This window comes from Alternaria ethzedia (assembly GCF_023757985.1).
Source record: "Alternaria ethzedia strain BMP 0044 chromosome Unknown scaffold_41, whole genome shotgun sequence".
Classification (NCBI taxonomy): domain Eukaryota; kingdom Fungi; phylum Ascomycota; class Dothideomycetes; order Pleosporales; family Pleosporaceae; genus Alternaria; species Alternaria ethzedia.
The window spans coordinates 106378-128361 of NW_026056234.1; the positions used below are offsets into that span (position 1 = coordinate 106378).

A 21984-nucleotide genomic window follows, 5' to 3' on the forward strand; every position below is an offset into this window, starting at 1 on the left:
CTTCGTTGTCTCATAATTCGTGGATTTCGCGGCTTAGTCGACGTCGCGACTAGCGGTTGAAGAATCGAAGCCCCGCATCGTGTACCTCGGCAGCCCCATCCTGGCCTGCCACGGACGAATCACGACAACAAACACCAGGCAGTTTTCGTGCAACCCTTACTCTGTATACGCTACCGCTTTCTCCGTGAGTTGTAGTCCGTGACAGTCGCTGCAGCCTAGAAACTAACGACATTTCTAGGACCATTTCTATCATCTTGACACCAATCTCGATCTTGCAGCTTGCGGCCCCTACGCAGCGTGTACATACATAAACATCGATACACTTTAGAGCGAGCGTCACCACGTCCGTTATTGCATGAAATTACTCTGGTTTCCAAAACCATGGCCGATTTCGAAACCATCATCAACGACGCCATCGCGGCGCAGGAAATCCCCGGGTGTGCTTTAGCGGCCACAAGTCGTGATGGTACGCAACATTTGTCCCCAACGCAATATCCAACCTCCAGTATTAACAAACACCAGGCTCTTTCACATACTCCAAAGCCTTCGGCCGCACCTCCATGAACCCCAACTCAGCCAAACCCATGGATCTCAACACCATGATGTGGGTCGCATCCTGCACCAAACTCATGACCGCCCTCTGCGCCATGCAACTCGTAGAACGCGGCCACATCACCCTAGACGAACCCGTATACACCCACATCCCAGAACTGGAAGTACTGAACGTCCTCACTGGTTTCACCGACGCGGGTGTCCCTATTGAGGAAAAGCATAAAACGCCTATTACTCTCCGTCTCTTGCTGACGCACTCGAGCGGCCTGACGTACGAGGGCATGCATCCGAAAACGCTAGCGTGGCTGAAATATCATGGGAAGAAAATGAATGCCAGGCCAACGGTTGTGGAGCGCTTCGTTGCGCCGCTTGTGTTTGAGCCGGGCGAAAGCTGGGCGTACGGTCCTGGGGTTGATTTCGCTGGACTGCTTGTCGAACGTATCTCCGGTCTCACACTCGAAGAGTACATGAAGAAGAATCTCTGGGGTCCGCTTAATATCACAGACGTTACGTTCTTCCCCTCCACGCGCCCGGATTTGCAGGAGAGGATGGCGGAGATGGCGGGGAGGGGTGAAGATGGGAAATTGAGTGTTCATGAGGGGAAGATGCCTTTTGTGGATGAGAAGGGTGGGGAGGTGACGGGTTGTATGGGTGGACAGGGGAGTTTTACGTGCGCGAAGGAGTATATCAAGGTGTTGAAGGGGGTGTTGGATTGTGATGAGGGAGGCGAGGGGAGGGTGTTGAGTAAGGAGAGTTTGGAGGTGTTTTTCAAGCCGCAGTTGGGTGAGGGGAGTCGGGCGATGTTAAATGCTGTTGTGCAGGATGATGCGGTATGTCTTTCTTCTCCGCTGCTACCGCGGCATGGTCTGACTGATGATCACACAGGCGAACAACGCAATGGGCGGTACACCCAAACACGTAGCTAAAGACTACGCCCTCGGTGGCCTGATCATGATGGACGACGCGCCCGACGGCAAGAAAGCAGGGACGATGCTCTGGGGCGGCTATCCCAATCTCATCTGGTGGATTGATCGCAAGACCGGACTTGCTGGTGTCTACGCTGGCCAGGTTGTACCGCCTGGGGACCTGATATGTGGAAAACTAATGAGGAAGTGGGAGGAAGGCTGTTATGAGATGTTTGAGAAGCATAGAGAAAGTAAGTCGAAGCTTTAGATGTGCTGGTGGAAGGGCACGAGAGGTCAGGTGGATATGCTGACGTGTGAGAAGAGGTGTAGAAGCGAAGACGAAGTTATAGCAGGGCAGATGTCGTGGTCACGCGGTGCAGTAGGGAAGAGACGATGGGTTTTATGGGTATATTCTCCTGTCAATGTTTCTCATCAGGCTCATCCGATGCTCAGCGGTGATGCGTTGTGAGCGTTCCGTAACCATATCCATCTCCATGCATCTTCATGTCCATCTCACTTCCAGTAAGCACCACCAAGGTCCATGCTGACCTACCACCCAATGAGTCCGTCATTTCAAGCCAGTGAGCTCCTCGCAACCGCGCCATCAAGGCAACAAAAGAAAGAAATGTAGATACATGACACGATGCCATCCAACGCCAACTACACAAAGCATCTAGCGACGACGACCAGCAGCCTGAAGCTCAGCATTGCGCTTGAGAGCCTCCATCTGACGGAGACGTCCGTAGTCGCTGGCGGGAGTGGGGGTCTGACCGATACCGCGACGGGCATTCAGCATGGCGGCAGCGTCGGAGAGATCGAGGTTGTTGTTGACAGGAGAGACAGGCTGAACCGCGGGAGCCGGAGCTGGGTCACCGATGACGCCGTTACCACAAGGACCGCCGAGACCGCGACCGGAGTTGAGACCTTGATGGGCCGGGTGAGACATGTCGCCGAGATTGAACTCGAACTCTGACAAGTCAAGCTGGAAATCGGGAAGGTCGAGCTGGAAGTCAGAGGCGAAAGAAGAGGTGTCTTTGTTGAGGCAGTAGTCCATGTTGACGACGTCGTTGCCCAATGACTGAACTGTGTTGTTGATGTCGATGTCGATGTTGTTGATGTCGGAGTTGGACATGGGAGAACTGGCGGTAGACGTCTGCGCCTTCTGAGCTGCCATGAGAGCGCGGTACTTGGCGGCGTCCTCGGCGTCGGAGTCGCGGGTGGTAGTAGCGGTAGCCGGGCTGCTGAGGAATGCAGTAGGGCTTGAAGGTGTGATGGTGAGGCTGCCGCGCTGCTTCTCTGAGGGTGAGGATGAGGTACCCATGAGCTTGGCGCCGCTGTCGCCAGTGCCGAAGAGGTCTTCGCCGATCATCTCGAAGTCAGGTGGGGGAAGTAGAGTGCCGGGCTCGCCGATCTTGATACCGGTGCTGGGGTCAATGCCCTGGAGGAGAGGAAGTAGAAGACGGCCTTTCTCTTCTTGGGAGAGCTGAGACCAGGGGAGGTGGTAAAGCTCTCCGACGCAACGAATGGGTCCGGAGGGTGCAGAGACGGTGCGCTTGTGAGCCTTCGCAGGCTTCTTGGGCTTGGTGACCTTGGCGGCCTTCTCCTTGAGAGGCTTGGGAGCTCTGGGCTTGGGCGGAGCTTTCACCTTGACAACCTTGGGCTTGGGAGGAGCCTTGGGCTTGGTCGCACGAGGTTTGGCGGGGGCCTTGGTCTTCTTGGCCGGGGTTACCGGCGGAGCTGGGTTCATGAGAGGCGTCCACATTGCCTCGATAGGCCCTGAAACGGCAGGCAAAGTGGAGGCCGGGAGGGTCTCAATGGCCTTGGGGAGAGTAGAGGACGCCAACTCAGCACCTTGTAGATGCCTGGCGTGACTCAGGAGGTCACCGCCAGGAAGTCCAAACGACATGTCGCCGGCAAACTCTCCAGCGTTGAAACCGTAGTCGAAGTTGAGAGCGACGTCGTCGCCAGAGGTCTCGACCGACGGCAGAGGGATGTCTTTGAGGAAGTCGTCGTTGCAGAACATGCTGAAGTCGAAATCCATATTGTGGGACATGTTGATGAATACGTAGGTGTGAAAGAAGTGAGAAAGTAGTCGCTGAGATGCTTGAAGGTAATCAGGAAGTAGTGTGAGGTGTAAGAGAGACGAATAGAAATTGATTTTGACAGCCACAAGGTGAGCTCTGTGGGAGAAAGGCTCGGCGTCGTTATCTAAGCAATTGAGGAGGCTGGTTAGAGAGTCTGTGAGCATGAAGGTAGATAAATACCGCACCTTTTCCTCCATCTTCTGCGGTGCAGGTGGTGGTGGTGGATACTTCAGTTACCCGATTCGGCGTCGCATACTGTGGCGGCGGGCAGCGATTGGCCCAGCCTCTCGAGGAACTGGTGTTCTGACCGGGATCTGGCGTCGTTCTGCGGAGGTTCGGGGGTTGGGGTCGAAAAGTTGTGTTTCAGGTCTCCTTCACTTTTTGCGCAGCAGCGCCTGACTGGCTCGGTAAAGGCTCAATAACGCGACAATAGCAAGGACGACGAAAGAGAGAAGGCAGCAGATACTTCTTGTGCGACTAGCGACGTCATTGCGATTTAGGACGCCGTTTGGTGTGCTGGCCGCGGTGGTTGTGACAAGGTGAAGGGGCGCCGGTGGAGGAACAGATGGCGAGCGCGACAACCCAACACAGCATATCTGCGAGACAAATCAGATACTGAGGATGATTATATGTACCAGAGTGCGCTTGTGGTACCTATAGATGTGTTTGAGCAACTTGTGCGTCATCGCGTCTCAGTGAGCCAGGCGCTGATGTGCGCGAGAGCTGCATCCCGCGTAGCCGTCATGAAAGCCCTAGCGCTGCGCCAAAAGGCCTCTCAAAGTGCTGGCGTCGAGGTGTATAGCCATAAGTATGAGTTGCGATATGCACCCGCGTTCAAGGTGCCTTCTCCGTTCTTCGGGCACCGCTGGTGAGACCGTTTGGTGAGGGGGATGGTGATGACGTCATCGATCACGACACCGCGAAATTCCACCGCGGCTCTAAGATGATCTAGTCAGCTTCAACTAGTCACATACTAGGTGCGAAAGAGGAAACATCTCACAGTAACGATGGGGCGGCTGTGTTGACGTACAAACCTTGAGAATTGCGTGTGCGTGGTGGTTTGCGCGGGCTGTTGCCGACTTATATAACAGAGGCACCCACTAAATCTAAGAGAAGACACCGAACGGCCATGTGTTTACAACATTGATTGATATATAAGAAAGACAATAGCTACTGAAGATGGAGTGACGTTGGCCTGTCAAGCGCCAATCATGCGTGTCATCCTGCAGATTGCTGGGCGCTGCCGCGAAGGATCTAGCGCGAACATGGACAGAACCCAAATGCCACCGCGCGTGTCATCCTTCCCGCATCATCCCATCTCTCTGTCCGTCTCCTCCAGCGCTTGCGCGTCTCATTCATTGAGCATCTTCGACCGTTACCCGTCTCCAGCCTGTGTGCACCCTATTCGTGCGATGGGGTAGTCTCATTTGTGGATTGCAGACCGATTGTCGCGCCTGCCACCTTGCTTGCCTTGCCTGGCCAGCAGTCCATCGCGGCCTCGTCTTCCATTGTCGCCACACGATAATGCAACCGTTGACCTCCAGCTTGCTTATCGCATTGTATCACCAGGCGCTTAGTCGTCTCCAATCCTTAGATAATCCGTGGCCCAGTGGACCCTGAGCTCCTCGTCCATGCCCTCCCACACCTTACGCGTCATCCTTTCATCAATCTGCTGCCACGACGATTGATACTCTGGAATCTGCGATACTTCGACGAGGCGGCTTCGCGCAACCCGGCGTACCACTTGAGGTTTCGCCTTCCGTGCCTGCGTTGGGATTGACGTTCGGTCGTCGCGTCCTGGGGTGATGGGACTGTGCGTTCGTCTGCTTGATGCTCGCGTCAGCAGCGGCGTCATTGGATCCGACGCATTGTCCGCCACATTGTTGTGAGCATCTGACGTGGTGGCGAAGTCGATGCCCCGTGGCGCGTATGTGTTGCTCACTGAGGATCGCGCAGAGCCAGCGCTACCCTGACTCGCATTATGATCGCCAGCCTCAATGCGCATCGCAGCCTGCTCCTCGGAGAGTGCCGCTACCATCTTTGACAACCACACTTTACCCGCAATGTAGATGGGGTACCATCCCTGTGGCCGTAGTGCCTTCAACGCGGCTTCAGTAGGCGACAAACACACTCCGGACGTAGAGTCGTAGAAGGTCGCAGAGATCAACTCCGGCGGAACACCCTGAAGCCCATGTGCCATAGCAAATGCCAGCATCTTCCGATCATGGATCTCGGGGTTGGCGGGCGGAGCAGGCTCGACGAAATGTTGTTCACCCTTCTCTGCTTTGAGGGCGGCAATCTCGTTGTGTAAGCGCTCGGTTGTTGCGACGGCCTCGTTGAAGTAGAGGTGGTACCAATAATTTACGTCGCTACTCGCGATCATGACGTCGCTCTCGCACTTATCGACGATGGTCTTGCTCCACTGCTCGATCTCCTCAAGTCTATCCTGTAGCTGAGCGTTGGTGTCGAGGAGGCTCTGGTTTGTAGCGGCGGTCCCGCTCACCAGGTCCAGCAGCTCGGACTGGTCTTGCTCACCGAGAGCACCTTGCCGGCTTTTGGCTACCTTGCGGAGCATGTTCAGCTCGTGCATCATCGCTTCTGTACTTTTATTGAGCGTGCTGTTGGACTTCTGTTCTACAATGAGCTTGGCCTCCATTATGTCGTGTTCGATGGAGACTCTGAGGTGATCGCTGTCAAGCTTATCAAGCTTGGCTTGCATATCGGTCTTCTCGTCCCGCTCGGCTTGGAGAGAGTTTCGTAGTTGCTCATTCTCGAGATCGATCGCATCGAGAGCTGCACAATGAGCGCCCGGTGCAACATTGCCTTGCTGTAATTGCTCGAGCTGTTTCGCCAAGTCCCGGACTTGGTCATTCTTCAGCGCCAGTTTGTCTTCCAGCAGATGCACAACCTTCCCAGAGCGGCTCAACGCCGCTCGCACATCCTGCTCGGCTTCTCGGTGTCGCGTGACGTCCGTCTCGGTATTCTGGATTGTGTCGAGCAGGTTTTCGACGTGCGTCCTCAATCGCTGCACTTCCGCCCGATGCTCCGCTGCTTCTTCTTTACCAGCAGCATTTGCCTCTAACACACGCTGAAGCTCACTTCCGGTTGTGAACTTCTGGCGTAGCATCTGCGACATGGTCTCGTACTCTTTCTCGAGCTGCTGGATCCGAGCCGTGAGGCTGATGATGGTCTCCTCTTCCTGAGACATGGCGTCGTAGTATTCAGCTACCATACGACTGTTCTTCATCTCCAATACTTCGTTCTTGCTTTTCAGATCGTCAGTCTTGACCCTGTGTGCTTTGAGAATCTTCCTCTTCTCAAGATTGGCCTTCCTCTTAATGTCTTCACGCTCAGCGGTCACCTTTTCGATCGTTTTCTGGAAGGTGGATTCTTTCCGCATGCATTCTTGGTGCCACTTCTCGGTTTCTTCACGCTGGGCAGCGATGGCCAGGTCGTGGTCTGCCTTCAACGTCGCCGATTCAAGATCCTTGGCCTTGATCTCCGCTTGGTGCTTCTCAGCCGCTTCAACGAGACGGTCATTCAGGTCTCGGTTTGTCTCGTCAACCTGTTGACAATAGGCCTCCATGTCGGCCACTTCTTGGGACCATTGGTCTACTAATCGCTTGTCGTTCAGGCGCTGCGCCCGCTGCTCGGCGTATTTTTGGTTGAGAGCTTGGTATTGAGCGTCTTTTGCGTCGCGGAGATCGTCTTGTAGAATCCCATACCGCCCGCCAGTGACCATCAACGCCTGGCGGAGCTTCCGTGTGGTCTTGCCATCGTCGCTTCCAGGGTACGAAGTACGATCAGTGTCGGGGCTCGCGCCGCGCTCGTCGTCGCTGTCCGGCCCAGAACTCGGCTTTCCGCTGCCGTTGGGGGAGCTGGTTGTCGAAATCGATGAGGCGATCATGCCGTGTGCTATTCGTGCCTTCCGCCAGGTGTTTTCGGTTGCGGCGTTGATGCATAGCGCAATGTTCTTGCACAGCGCATTGTCCTTCGATGTCTTATCAGTCTCATTGTTCGTTTGTGTATTGTCATGACCTACGTGGAGCGAAACTTCTGTCTCAGTCGCACGCCAGGCGAACAGCGTCTTGATCTGAGCCAGCCTCTCCTGGTATACAGTGTTCGCTGGGTCGCCATCGACCTGCGCGACTTCGTATAATGGCTGACTGCGCGCCATATTCTCGTGGCTGGCCTCGGTCGGAATGACGGGTTGCTGTTGGGTCTCCATGTCGGGCGAACTCATGTTGGTGCTAGTGGAGCTGCTTGCAGAAGCGATCTCGTTGGACGTCGGCGCGCTCAACATGATAAGCTCAGGTGTGGTCAGGGGAAGAAGATTGGTTGAATGGGCGTCTACTCCAGAGTTGAGTGAGCCTGTTGGTGTGGGCAATTGCTAAAGCGGACCCGTAAAGAGAAAGGAGAGTTGCTGTGGTCATTCAGGCGTTGCGCAGCGCGCATGACGTAGGCGCACGACTATCGCGAGATTCACTGAGTTGTTACACTTTGGGTCAAAACACGCTGACAGGATCTGATAGGGCCAGTCATGGGGCGCATTATATGATAGTAAGGTGTATCTGCACGGAAGAACCACTTGAACATCACTGTGAAGATGCTCAAATCTACCTAGTGTTGTCGTTGTCGGAACGAAATACTACACAGGTCAACATTGAGGAAGCTCTTCGCCACCCGCTCGCGATCGAACGCCCCTTCAAAGACTGATGTTGTCATGCTAGTGGCGCTCACGATGCGCCTATTGCCGTCATGATTCCACAGCTCCTTTTAGGGGCTTTTATCGTTTTATCGATCATGAATATGTATATGTTGAAAGTATTACCTGAACTATGGCCGATGCGAACAATGCCTGAGACTTGTTGTCGGTATTTGGACGTGACAATGTGTAGACCGCCACACTGTGTTTGTCTTTATCTGAGTTAGAATAGAAGGAGAGTTACATCGATGCAAGCCCCTATATTAGTTTCCTGATAGCGAGGAACACAAATATTGAGATTAGAACGCGCTGGAAAAGAAGCAGTGGTAGTAGGAGTTAGGAATACCCAACTGTTTCAGAACTTCTGAAGCAGCTTATATAGAGGTTGCTGTATAGTTTCTAGACCTTAGATTTGCGCACGATGTTTAAGAAAAAGATTTAAACCCTAAGAGCCTACAAAGCTGAGTTCCAAGGTTTTTGTGAAGCAATCACGTGACGTGACCCAAATCTAAATTGATCAGCTCCATTTGAGGTCCAACCAACCGAATCGAAAGTCATATTGGGTGCAGCCAAGAAGCTACGACGGATGTGAAGACACTGCGAGTTCAAGAGCGGAAGTCAGAAGAAGAAATGAGTACGAGAATGCGAAGACACGGCGAAGGCTGTACGCAGCCCCGACGTCCGTGATCCCGACCACGCCCCAGTGGCGCTAATCCAAATGCAGCCTAGTACATCCCTTTTGGCAGTCGCGACTCCAGTAATCTCTCCTCGCTAGTGATGAAGACGTTACACCAGCAGGGCAGGCCCTCCCCAACGGCCATGAACAGATATCCCACGCGTGGATTGTTACTCGCGGCTCATATCGATCGGTTTTGATGATGCCTGAATGTCATGACGTCTTGTTTCTGCGGCTGATGGGCGCCGCCTTGGCAACGCCGGAGGCCTTGACGTCCGGAGCGCGAGACGCCCGTGAACGCGACGCTATAGACACGCTCTAGGCCTGCTTATCTCATGCGACAAACAACACGTCCTGCCTGCTGCATTAATGCGCGTAAGTTGCTTGCGCATTGTGAACGATGATGGACACCCGTGACGCGCCGTCGGTGACTACTCACAGCTCCAACACGATGCAGGAGACAGCAGACAGACCCGCTGTCGCGATCGATGTTTCTGGCAACGCCGACCCAGAAAAGCAAGTTGATGTTGATGATGGGAAATCGAGCAAGGCTTCCAACGAAGAAGCGAAGAAAGAAGAGAAAGAGGGAAGTCTGAAAGACTACTTTGTAAGTCACAGATGCGCACGAGAGTAACGACCGCAGACTGATGTCTTTTCTCACAGCGTATCTTTACATATGCCAGCACGGCTGATCGCATACTGTTTGGTCTTGGACTCACAGGTGCCGTCGTCGTTGGTGCTGCGCTCCCCCTGATGACTCTTGTCTTTGGACAGTCCACAGCCGAGTTCAATCAACAAGCGACCGGCCAAGATAGCGCAAACTTCACCAGCAACATTGACAACTTGGTACTCTATTTTGTTTACCTCTTTGTCGCCCGCTTCGTTATTGGGTATTTGGGTACTTTGTGCATCTGTATCGCGGCAGCCAGGACAACATGCGCGTTGCGAGAGGACTTTCTGGACAAGTTGCTCCGTCAGGATGTGGCTCATTTCGACAAAGATGGCAGTGGATCTGCCGCGACTCAGGTTACTACCAGTGAGCAGCCTACTTCAAATGTTTAGGTACACACTACTGACATCGTGGCCTAGATGGCAACAGGATCAATCAAGGCACTGCGGAAAAGCTATTCACATGCGTCCAAGGCATCTCACTCTTCTTCTCCGGCTTCATCGTGGCAATCGCTGTCCAATGGAAGCTTGCTCTTATCGTGATGAGCATAATACCTGCCATCTTCTTAATCACGGGGGTGTGCATAGGCATGGATGCGCCCATCGAAGCTAGAGTGGTCAGTACCGGCACGATATGTCTCGTTGGGCTGGACTAACAACGTGCACACAGACCAAAATTTACTCGCAAGCTGGGACTCTGGCACAAGATGCGATCAGCTCAATCAGAACTATTCACGCCTTCGGGGCTCACCAGAAGATCGTTGACGGATACGAGACTTACCTCCAGAAGGCGCATAAGGAGGGTAACAAGAAGTCCGTCATTTATGGTGTGCTCTTCTCCGGCCAAACATTCCTGGTTATGTCAGGTACTTCGCTAGCCTTCTGGCAAGGTTTTCGCATGTTCCAGAGCGGGGAGATTGGTGACGTGGGCACAGTCTTCACAGTCGTCCTGAGTGTCGTGCTCGGTGCCACTGCAACACTGCTCATCTTCCCTCAGATCCAGGCTTTCACCAATGCCTCTTCGGCGGCAGGCGAGTTGTTCTCCATCATCGACAGGCCATCAGCACTCGATCCACTCTCGGCAGAAGGCATGCAGCCATCCGACTGCGACGGGGAAATTATCATCAACGATCTACGGTTCGCCTATCCGGCACGACCCAGCGCACAGGTCCTTCGAGGACTGAGTTTGTCGATACCAGCGGGAAAGACAACCGCTCTGGTCGGGCCCAGTGGATGTGGTAAATCGACCTTGGTCGGTTTGCTTGAGCGATGGTACCAACCTGCTACTGGTCAGATACTGCTTGATGGTCGAGACATCTCCGAATACAACACGAAATGGTTGCGGTCCAACATTCGCCTTATTCAGCAAGAACCTACCCTTTTCCAAGGCACAATCTTCGAGAATATTATCAAGGGCCTTGTAGGAGACCAGAGGGATCTGCCAGCGGAAGCGCAAATGCAACTCGTGCAAGAGGCGTGTAAGAACAGCAATGCGCATGACTTTATCGAGGCGCTACCGCAAGGCTACCATACCCAAGTCGGAGAGCGCGCAAGCATGTTGAGCGGTGGCCAACGACAGCGCATTGCCATCGCTCGAAGCATCATCTCGAACCCCAAGATTCTGTTGTTTGACGAAGCGACTAGCGCTTTAGACCCTCGCGCAGAGAAGGTCGTGCAGAGCGCACTTAACCGCGTTTCGATCAACAAGACAACGCTGATCATCGCCCATAAGCTTGCCACTGTGATGGCGGCCGACAACATCATCGTCATGAAAGAAGGTCAGATCTACGAGCAGGGTACCCATCATGAACTCCTTGAGAGCGATGGTCTATATGCGGCAATGGTGCGCGCACAAGATCTTGGTACCAATTCCAACGACGAAGACATTGACAAAGAGCTGCTGGAAACAGCAGATGTCGAAGACGCCCTGGATAGCAAAGCCCCAATGCGACGAATGCAATCGCAGTACAGCAACACGGACCTCGAGCGCGAAATCGAGCAGCTTGCTGCTGGAACCTTGGGTTACTCTCTCATCAAATGCATCTGGATCATGCTGAAGGAGAACCTTGATCTCTGGGTCTGGTATACCGCCACCATCATTGGGGGTATTATCGGCGGCGGTACCTACCCAGCCCAGGCTATCATCTTCTCTCGCCTCGTTCGGGTGTTCACACTGCAAGGGTCTGAGGCACAAGATGAAGCAAACTTCTGGGCACTCATGTTTTTCGTGCTGGCTCTCGCCAACCTCTTCGCATACTTCATGATCGGTCTTGCATGTAACAACATTGGGCAGGCAATGACTCATCGCTATCGAAGGGAGATGATCGAACGCATTATCAGCTTTGACCAGGAGTTCTTCGACCGCCCGGAGAACTCGTCTGGCGCGTTGACCTCAAAGCTCTCATCTGCACCAACCGCATTGCAGGAGTTGATGTCTGCGAACTTGGGTCTTATGTTCAACATTTTGGTCAATATCACGGCGAGTAGTGCGCTTGGCATAGCGTATGGCTGGAGGCTTGGATTGACGCTGGTGTTCGGCGGGCTGACCATCATCGTCGCTGCCGGCTACTATCGTATTCGACTGGACCAGAAGCTCGAGAGCGCTACAGAGGAACAGTTCTCTGGCAGTGCGGGTTTGGCAACAGAAGCCGTCACCTCCATACGGACGGTCAGCATGCTGACTCTCGAAACCTCAATCATGCGGCAATACAGCGACACACTCCGGGCTATCACGAGCAAAGTCGTCAAGAATCTGACCTTTGCGCTGATCCCATACGCGCTTTCTCAATCCGCTGACTTCTTGGTCATGGCTCTAGGCTTCTGGTACGGATCGCGGCTGATTGCGAAAGGCGAGTACACTACGTCGCAGTTCTTTGTAATCTTCATTGCCATCGTCTTCGGTGGACAGGGCGTCGCGCAATTCTTCATGTACAGCACCTCGATCACAAAAGCAGAAGGGGCCGCAAACTACATCTTGTGGCTACGAACAGTCAAACCGACCATATGCGAATCCGATGAAACCAACGGCAAGGGGCCGCCATCTGATGGAACCATCGCCATGGAAGACGTCGAGTTCAGATACAAGCAGCGCAACGCATTCCGGGTGCTGAGGGGTATCTCCATGAAGATCGAGCCCGGCAAATTTGCTGCTTTTGTTGGCCCTTCCGGTTGTGGCAAGAGTACAGTCGTATCTCTGTTGCTACGCTTCTACGACCCGATATCCGGACGCATCACATTAGACGATCAGGATATTTCGCTCATGTCCCCTCAGCTCTACCGCCGTTACATGTCGCTCGTGCAACAAGAACCACCACTCTACCTTGGCTCCGTACGAGAAAATATCGCCCTTGGTCTTGAGCACAAGCCTTCCGACGCAGAAATCCAGGAAGCTTGTCGCCAAGCTAATGTCCTAGAGTTCGTCGCTTCCTTACCGGAGGGTCTTGAAACCCCTTGTGGATCCAAGGGCTTGCAGTTCTCAGGTGGTCAAAGACAGCGTATTGCCATTGCCAGAGCACTCATTCGCCAGCCACGATTGCTGTTGCTGGATGAAGCGACTTCGGCGTTGGACACTCAAAGTGAAAGGATCGTGCAGAAGGCGCTGGATGAGGCTGCGATGTCAAGAACGACGATTGCCGTTGCGCATAGGCTGTGAGTACCTTCCGCCTCGAGTGCCAGATTACATTTGCTGACAATTATACAGGAGTACCATTCGACATGCAGATGTTATCTTCGTTATGGAAGATGGTATTATCGCCGAAATGGGTACTCATGAGGAACTGCAAAGATTAAGAGGAAGGTATTTCGCTACGTGCTTGGCGCAGTCGCTCGACCAAGCATGATTTGATACTTATAATACGAGGCTTTTCAACGCATGCAGATCGTCGCGATACACGTGAAGTCAGACTTTCTAAGGCGATTGTAATTGGCCGACGCGGTCCTTCTCTTTGACGAGAGCTAATTCGCATGTTCAGACCTAATAGTCCGCTCCCGTTTCTACAGTCGCCCCGCCTCGCCTAGTGTTTTGCTGATTACAGCAAGCGTTCAGCGGTCGGGAGTATTACCATACATCAAGTTGGCACCTACATTGACTGCCATGGTTACTCTCGCAGAGCACTCAACGATATGTCTTCCTTAACCCGGAACTCCGAGCTTTCGCTGCTCGCCATGCCAACCAATGATCGGCCATCCTTCAGGGAGAGTTGCGAACGGAGGCAGTTCGTACCGGCCATGGCAAGCGCCACTAGTGCACTTCAGGTTGCACAACCCAAGCATTTTGCAATAGCACACACTCGCATTGGGGCAGTGAATAGGGTCTTGCCCAAATATTACTACAAGAATTAGTACACTGGGAACTCCATGACCAGGGTGGGGTATCTTACTATGCCAGGAATACTCCATAATCCTTCCACTGATTGAGTCTTCCAAGGTTGTCCTCAGCAACAAATTTCGAATGCGCTCATAGTATTCAACCGGTTGTTCCTGTATCTTTTCCTTCGTAGCAGCGAATTGCGCGCAGCAAGAAACACCAACTGCCATTGGAATGTCGCGACCTGGGAAGATCACTTCAAAGGCTTGTTTGTAGAAATGACCCGCATGAGGCTGAGTGTGGGCTGCGTCTACTGCATCTGTGAGTGGGCGAATCTCGTTCGGGCAACCCAGAACCCATACACAGCGCAGGTTGAGATACCCTTTTTCCTGTAGGTAGGAAAAGCGAAACTTTCGCAGGATCGACAGACCGTCATAGTCGGGATCGTCGTTGTGCCATTGGTATCTCTCGGCGTGGAGAAAGAGAATGTTTCCTGGCAATTTGTGATAGTTGTCGATGATGAAGCTATTTCAGAGTCAGTCCTTGCATGCCAAACGACACCGTCGCGTAGGGTTGTATTCATACGAAAGATACACCATCGATTCACGACCCTTGTTCACCGGCACCGTGAGCTCGGCGGTTGGATCGTCCACTACATAGACATATTTGCGCCACTCTGGAAGCTCATCGTAGAACCAAGACGTATTCTCATGCTTCATGGAAGCGATGACTAGGGCCTTGTCGAACGGGCCTTCGTTAAGAGCGATGCCGCCATAAAGTTTATCGGGAACATTCGAGCTCAGTTTCCAGAAAGTCAGAACGGATAGGAGTACGAGACACGTAGCGATGAAAGGGTTTCGACTCGGTCGACGCAACGCGGACATGACGTTGGCGTAGAGTCTCATATTGGAATTGAAGATCGATGAAGAAGGAACGACGCACAAGTGCGAAATTTTATTCCATCCCTCCAGACATTAGGAGCAGCAGCACATGACTGTGGTGTACTTTGGTTGTTGAGATGAGATTTTACTAAGGACCATGGTAGCGATACGCTGAAGCCAAGGTTTACATTGGACACGTGATAGCGTAGAGTCTGCTCATGGATCAGGGCATGTCTGAGTGATATGCGCGGAATCATGACCACAGCAATATTACGAACGTGTCAGCAGCAGCTAAAAGGGTTCAGTTCCGGCCCCCAAAGTCATGCCGCGGCCAAGTCCAAGGATGGTTAGCCTCTGGCCCCGATCTCGGCTCGACGTGCATTAGCGTGATGAAAGATCGACCAGACGACAACAACACGCTGCGACACATCTTCAAGCACACAAAACGACGGATGTAGCCGCGAGAGCGCTACTTCGACAGATTCCATCGATGAGGATAACAAGTCACACCGGAGCTTCACAACCGGCTCTGATGTCCATCAACCTCGAGTCGCGAGACTGAGCGACGTGTTTCGTGGCGCCTCCGCTCAAATTCAACATGTGGCAAATCGACGCCATAAGCCACCCATAGTCCAGGAAATCGTCACTATCTTGTTTCAGCTGCAGCCACAACGAGACCTACTCCTATTACTGGAGGCCTTGCCGTGGGGCCAACGTGCTCTTGGCACGATAACACACCTACGAGACAGACCGCCCTCCCCCTCTCTTCTGAGCGCAACGATGATGGCGAAGCATATGTATTGGAAAGTCGCGGACTAACCCATCGATGTCTTGCAGCATGTGTATTTGCATATCTTTCGAGAAGGATTGGAAGAAACTACGAGCATGAGGCTAAGCGCCAGGCTGCCTGACAGCCTCAGGCCGAACCTCAGGCCGCTCAGCCAGTAATCCACATGCGCGCTGTAAGGCCCCCACCCTAAGATGGGCGATAGCCACTGCAATTGGTCTCAATATCGACCGCAGCACAATGGCGGTGCACGGCCTTTCAGCACACTATTCTCATAAGATCAGATCTGGGCCTCGCTCGCGTGGTTGTACGTCTCTACCAAACCATTCTCTAGACGCGTACCGCATTGTTACCTTCGGCCTTCAACACCAAATCCGCTTGACCGATGGCTGGCTCGTTCATCACGGTCTCGCGATGGGTCTTCTTCCTGTTCTGCCTTACTACGGTCACTTTTGCGCATACACTCAATAAGCCCCCGACACGAGCACTCGACCTTCGACCAAGAACTTCCCCCACACCACAGGAAGCTGCACTGAACATCAAGCGCGCCCTCAAGCAAGGACTCGAAGTCTTCAAACGCGATGTATGCGAAGATGCGTTTCCAGGCGAAGGCGCAGTAACAAATACCTGCAACCCCAGCAATACGCTCTGCTGTATCCGAAAGGGAGAAAGCTACCCCCAGTGCCAGAACCTCCTCGATAAAGGATGGTGCTGCATCGACAATCCCAATAGCGAGCCTGGCTGTTACGTCGACCAGCCATCTGTCTGCGAAGAAGCCGACTCGGTGCCATGCGCTAATCTTGAGGCTGGCGTAGACCAAGCATGCTGTCCAGGCCAGACTACATGCGCGTCGGGCTACAAGTTCACCGAGAAGTTTGTACGCTGCCAGATTCTCTCGGCTGACCTCGTGTCACTAGCCAGTGCCAGCGCTGCTCCGACAAGTAGTTCGAGTATACAACCCAGCTCCGCGTCACCGACTTCCGAGGTTACTTCGTCTGCATCAGACTCAGCATCACCCACACCCTCTTCCGCTCCTGCTACAGCATCAGACGTCCTATCAAACGCAGCATCGAGCGCCATACCGCCACCTCCGTCTAGCGACTCGTCTTCCTCATCCTCGTCCTCATCTTTGTCATCCGGCGCGATCGCGGGCATCGCTATTGGGCCGACACTGGCGCTCGTGGTCGGCGTAGTCCTATGGTTTCTCTACAAGCGTCGAGAAAAGAAGAAGATGCAGCAACCGTACGCGCCGGCAGTGATGTACCAAGACGCGTACCCAAAGGCCGAGCTGGCATCAGAGCCCGTGATGCCTGGGCCCTACAAATACCAGCACACCGCTAGCGAGCCACCGCAGGAGCTCCCTGTTCAGTATACCTACGAGCTCGACGGTGGGGCTCATCGCGGACCGTAGAAGATCAATACTGTCGCGAGGACGCGCATCTCTTCATAATGTTCATGGCTGTGGCGATACCCGAAATTTATGTCATCATGTACTGTAACCAGGTGTAGACGGAGGCATGTTGGCTTTGTACTTCCATCTTGAGTTGTCTCGTATTTTTAATTCACTTAACTCATTTCACCTGAAATTTCCCAGCCACCTGCACATCTTCAACCGAAGCCAGTATCTCGTCGCCTATAAGTCGTATGGAATTCGGGCAGTGTGGTTGGGTCGTCGTTTCTGGGTCGTTTCTGGGTCATCGCAGAACCATGGGAAGATGGGTATCACGCTGTGAACCGCCTTCCCGTTCCAAGGTTGACTGGTGTGAAAAGTGAAAATGAATTAGACCTGCCTTCCTCGCTGCATGTAGCTCTTGCCCGCAGTCACTCCAGAGCTCTTGCCTCCTACCTCTCGCGTCCACACCACACCAACTTTTGTTCGAAATCTGCCAAAAAAACGCAAAAATGCGAGGACGCGGCAACCATCTGCAGGGCTTCGGCCAACGTCAAGTGCCGACAGGACCTCGACGAGGGAGCTACAATGCGCCATCTGGAGCACCTCGCGGCAGAGGTGGCTACAGTGCCAACCCCAGTGCCAACGGGTACAACGATGGGTCTGCCCATGGCAATGCCAGTGCCAATGCCAATGCCACTGCCGACAACGGTCAGTATAGGCTGAAGCTCGACGTCAAGTACTACCTTCGGCCCCAGGGTTGCGTGGATCAGCTAGAGATACCAGCCGGCTCTGGAATGAGCCGCAAGGACACGACCTGCCTGCATTGTGGAGAAACGAACATTTACGGGCATGGCTCGTATCATTTGCTCCGCGACGGCTCTTGCCCTCGTCGCTGCTGCCGTTGTGGAACCATGAACCACCAAGGATGCGTAAGGCTTCTCCCCCATGCTGAGGTCCACCAGATGCTGATGCTCGATAGCTTTGTGACCGATATTGGCTCTCTGCTGCCTTCCTGAAGCGTGCGTGCCCAAGCGAAGGGATGCGTAGGCCCAGGCAAACTCGCCCGTCGCCACTCGATCTGGAGGTCATTCGACGCGACTACCCAGAGTACCGCGAGTTTGCCGATAGCGTGCTGCCGCTTGCCGACAAAGGACACTACCATCCGTCACAGCAGGTGCCCAAGCGCTCACGGGGTGACGACGACGAAGAACCGGAGCCGAAGCGATCACGGACTGATGCCGGTGGTGCCGAAATCGATAAGATGAGGGCGGACATGTATGCTCTCCGGGCCGAGAATGAGCGGCTCAAGACTGAGAACGAGCAGCTTAAGGCTGAGACTGAGAGGCTCAGGGATGCGAGTCGTACTTCTGCTCCTTTCGTCAAGAAGGAAGAAGTCGACGAGCATGATTTCAACGCTCTTAGCGAAGAGTTCGACAGACTCGTTGATGAAGAGCTTGCTCGAATAAGTCGGTGAGGTGGATGCTAGAGAGTACTACTTCGACGAGGCTGTGCGTTATTTGGAGGGCCAAGAGGTGATGGCGTCGTCGTCTTGTGAGAAAACACTCGTGAGTAAGCGCCCGTAGGTAGAGTGAACGCTCGTGAGTAGACGCTCGCGAGGACAGCTCGTGAGAAAAGCTCACGAGGAAGGGGAAAAGGTCATCGTTGCGGATATACAGAGGTTGCGGCATCAATGAATGTCATTGCATAATTGTACAATTTATCTGTGTGTCACAGCCAGCTTGTGCAACACTACGTTTGGAGATATCTCGCTGATGTCCCCTGGATTGTGCGGCATGCCTCGTAATTCGGGCGGCATTGAGAGAAGTGGTGTGTGGGAGATGGTGTGGCGGACTTGGTGCGACTTCCTGCCCAAACCACCATAGCTACGTCAACGTTTGTCATCCGATTCTTCGTGCCTGCCCCGACGAGCGTGATTACCAAGTAGCGCGCACACATCATCAGTTCATTTCGACAAAGTGGCTGCAACCCCATACCATTCACGTCAACAAGATGGCGTCCGACCTGCCAGAGGTGCCTGATGCACCCAACGTGTTTCTTGAAGCACTGCAAGACGAAGAGATTGCCGATATGCTTCAATACGAAGCAGACCGACGCAGAGTGAAAGGAAGTCGGCCTGCCATGCACGAGGAACCTCTGCGGGTTCGTTCCATTGCCGCTTCAACTGTTCTTGCTGCTGACACAGAAGAGTCAGCAACTGGTAATCAACTCACTAATTTTGGAATGAAGGCAGAGGTGCTAACACTCCAAGAAGATCTTGCCGTACCTCGAAAGACACTGCCAACGAAGGGCGCAGGGAAACGGCGAGCCAGTGCCGAACGCTCTTTGAGCAAGCGAGCAAAACGTCAGTCGCGACGCTCTCGAGAAGGCGAGTGCCCGTTCGCCAGCGATGCCGAACCCGAAAGCTCCGTGCCTGCGACTGCCTCTTCGAGACTTCTTGCAGAGGAATACCCCATCGCGATACTGCCTCAGGATAGCGAGTGCCCGTTTGCCAGCGATGCCGAACCCAACTTCTCCGTGCCTGCGACTGCCTCTTCGGAACTTCATGCCAAGGAATACCCCATCGCAATACTGCTGCCTATTCAGGATGGTCGCAACGTCGTCATACGCAACGGCATTCCTGCCCAGCTCACGAAACTGCTTCGCGATGAAGTCAAAAAATGCCTTACGACCAAATTCTGCATCAGAGCTTGGAACGATGCCGACCATGAAGATAACGCTCTTTGCATGCTCACCGCGGCCTATGGATTTATCCGCTCCTATCTTGTCCCGAAGGGTCAAGGGGCGTCCAGAGCGTGCGTTGTCTGCTGCACAAGTCCCGGAGAGAGCGGCCCAATCGCCCCAAGGCCTTGCGTCATGCTACGGGCGGATGCAAAGGGGGAGTACATACTATGTCTGCCCTTGCCAGAGTATTTGCGAGTGGGAAAGGGGTGGAAAGAGAGGGGTTTCTGGGTGAATGAGACGCCACGAGGTCCTTTCCCCCGGTTCGATGCTTTGCGCGCGTGAAGCGGTCACGATGACCCCGGCGACGGTGGCAGTCGAAAACGTCTCCACGTCGGAGGTTTCACATCTGGTTGACGGATCTGATGTGCCCTTTGTAGAAAGTCTTGCTGGCGGAGATGCCGAGGACATGGTAATCCCAGGGCACGTTCGATGGATTCATCGAACGGCGTGGTTCATACGTGACGGAATCGTCACGCGTTGTGAGAGGACTTGATGGCGTCATCAAGCGGTAATTCCGATCGATGGATTCATCGATCAGGTTCGTTAGACAGTGTAGATATTGCCTTTGCCGATACTATGCATCGCACTCACATCATACTCTTGCCCATATCACGTGTGACAGCTTTCATGAACGCTCAGATACGTGGCCAAGTACATTGAAACAGCGTCGCACAGGCGTAGGGACGGATGCACGGCTGTCTCCGATGGCGCCACCCGCAGAAATGCAAACACGTTGCATACTTCCAACTTTCCTGCGGTTTTCGAGGCGCTGCAAATTATCACAACACCCATTTCATTTCAGTACGCTGTATCCCATCAGGATGTCTCTTCCGTTTAGTTAACTGTACAGGCTGGCCGTCTCTGGATCTCATGACGGCTACCGCTTGTTGTTTGAAAAGAAGAGCAGCGACAGCGAACATGGGCTGCATATGTTGCTTTTTTGAGTTTGAAGTATGGAATGCGGGTTGTATAGAAGGGCAGGAAGAAAGGCCAGGATTTATATTCCTCTGGAACGGCAGGTTCCTAGCCGAGAGTTGCTTCTCTCACGACTAGTATACATCATCTATTGATACTGCAGGAGAGAAGAGCATGGCAGAGTACCGGTTTAATTTTGGTAATGGTGGGACACATGTAGTCCCTGAGGAAGCCAGTTGCTGTACATGTGCATGAACTGGGAATTTCAAAACTACTCATCATAGTTCGCGCGAAAGTGGTTTTTGGTTCCGTCCTCTCGACCCATGCGGTCTGCCTCTTTTGTTTTGGAAAAGAGAGAAGAGACATGGCAAGCTCATGTGTGATTTTGATGTCCGAGGACTGTACGTGGTATGTGAAGAGTCAAAGGGAGGAAAACAGCAGGCTTTTATATCGCCACAAGCCCAGCCGCTAGTCATGTGGCCGATCTCGAGGCATTTTAATAAACTTTCATCGCGCTCACTTTCTGGGACATGGGAGCTCAGACATGAGTTTTTTCATTCTTCCGACAGAGGACATATGCACCTCGTTTAACAGTTTTTGATGAAGCACGGCGCCAGCAAACTCATAGAAGTAAAATGGGAGACTTTTGAGAGAAAGGGGAGAGTGGCGACGTAAGGACTTCGTCGAGATCTTTCGGTGTCGCCACCAGTTTGCATAAAAAATTAGGTTGTAGGTTTTTCAGAACAACAGCGGAGAAGAACACATAGAGATTCAAGCTTGTACTTTTGTTCGAGGAGATCGGTCGCCGCACATTGGTGACGCCGAGAAATCTTTCGATAGTGTCAGAGACGGGCGAGATCGTCATGTAGCGATCCATCTCTTTTCTTAGGCAGCGGAAAGTCATCGTACCGACGGGACGAATTTTTGGTAATTTCTCTTTTGTGAGTGAGGATGTAGAAGAGGAGGAGACCGGGAAGTAGACGAGAGCTTTTATATCGGCCGCGCGCGACGAGGACAAGTCATGTCTCGTCATCCTGCGCATTTTAATATTCCACCGTAAGATCTCAACGCCCTTTCTGGAACACATATCCAGTAGAGGAGAAGACTTTAGACAACTTTTACATACCGACCGGCCACATGTGATTGAGAATGAAGCGCTGTGATTTGATTCCCACACACATGTGGCGGAGGTTGTAACTTTTGAGTAAACACCCCAGAAGGACTCCGGGCATGTAGAGCGATAGTCAGACTTTTGAAAGGAAGGCAGTCATGATGCAGCTCTTGAAGGTTTTTGGTAATAAATGGTAGAAGTGGAGTGAATTGCAGAAGACAAAGCAGAGCGAAAGGCAGTGGGTATTGATACACGCTC

General features: G+C 53.2%; 6 protein-coding genes across 6 annotated transcripts; 3 read left to right on the plus strand and 3 right to left on the minus strand.

Moving 5' to 3' along the window:
• Positions 1-381: 381 nt before the first annotated feature.
• Positions 382-1725, plus strand: J4E87_009975 (uncharacterized protein; the record flags this gene model as incomplete). The annotated part of the gene is made up of 3 exons (XM_049381549.1): positions 382-466; positions 523-1382; positions 1438-1725. The coding sequence occupies 3 exons, from the start codon at positions 382-384 to the stop codon at positions 1723-1725; spliced, it is 1233 nt and encodes a 410-aa protein (XP_049228697.1).
• Positions 1726-2130: 405 nt separating this feature from the next.
• J4E87_009976 (uncharacterized protein) lies at positions 2131-3510 on the minus strand (the record flags this gene model as incomplete). Its single annotated transcript, XM_049381550.1, has 1 exon — positions 2131-3510. One exon carries the CDS (start codon positions 3508-3510, stop codon positions 2131-2133), a length of 1380 nt encoding a protein of 459 aa, XP_049228698.1.
• Positions 3511-5114: 1604 nt separating this feature from the next.
• Positions 5115-7784, minus strand: J4E87_009977 (uncharacterized protein; the record flags this gene model as incomplete). The annotated part of the gene is made up of 1 exon (XM_049381551.1): positions 5115-7784. The coding sequence occupies one exon, from the start codon at positions 7782-7784 to the stop codon at positions 5115-5117; it is 2670 nt and encodes an 889-aa protein (XP_049228699.1).
• Positions 7785-9373: 1589 nt separating this feature from the next.
• Positions 9374-13430, plus strand: J4E87_009978 (uncharacterized protein; the record flags this gene model as incomplete). The annotated part of the gene is made up of 5 exons (XM_049381552.1): positions 9374-9529; positions 9586-9958; positions 10012-10208; positions 10262-13239; positions 13292-13430. The coding sequence occupies 5 exons, from the start codon at positions 9374-9376 to the stop codon at positions 13428-13430; spliced, it is 3843 nt and encodes a 1280-aa protein (XP_049228700.1).
• Positions 13431-15895: 2465 nt separating this feature from the next.
• On the minus strand, positions 15896-16720 carry J4E87_009979 (uncharacterized protein; the record flags this gene model as incomplete). The annotated part of the gene is made up of 3 exons (XM_049381553.1): positions 15896-16005; positions 16193-16371; positions 16470-16720. The coding sequence occupies 3 exons, from the start codon at positions 16718-16720 to the stop codon at positions 15896-15898; spliced, it is 540 nt and encodes a 179-aa protein (XP_049228701.1).
• Positions 16721-17997: 1277 nt separating this feature from the next.
• On the plus strand, positions 17998-19982 carry J4E87_009980 (uncharacterized protein; the record flags this gene model as incomplete). The annotated part of the gene is made up of 3 exons (XM_049381554.1): positions 17998-18001; positions 18065-18428; positions 18842-19982. The coding sequence occupies 3 exons, from the start codon at positions 17998-18000 to the stop codon at positions 19980-19982; spliced, it is 1509 nt and encodes a 502-aa protein (XP_049228702.1).
• Positions 19983-21984: the final 2002 nt, after the last annotated feature.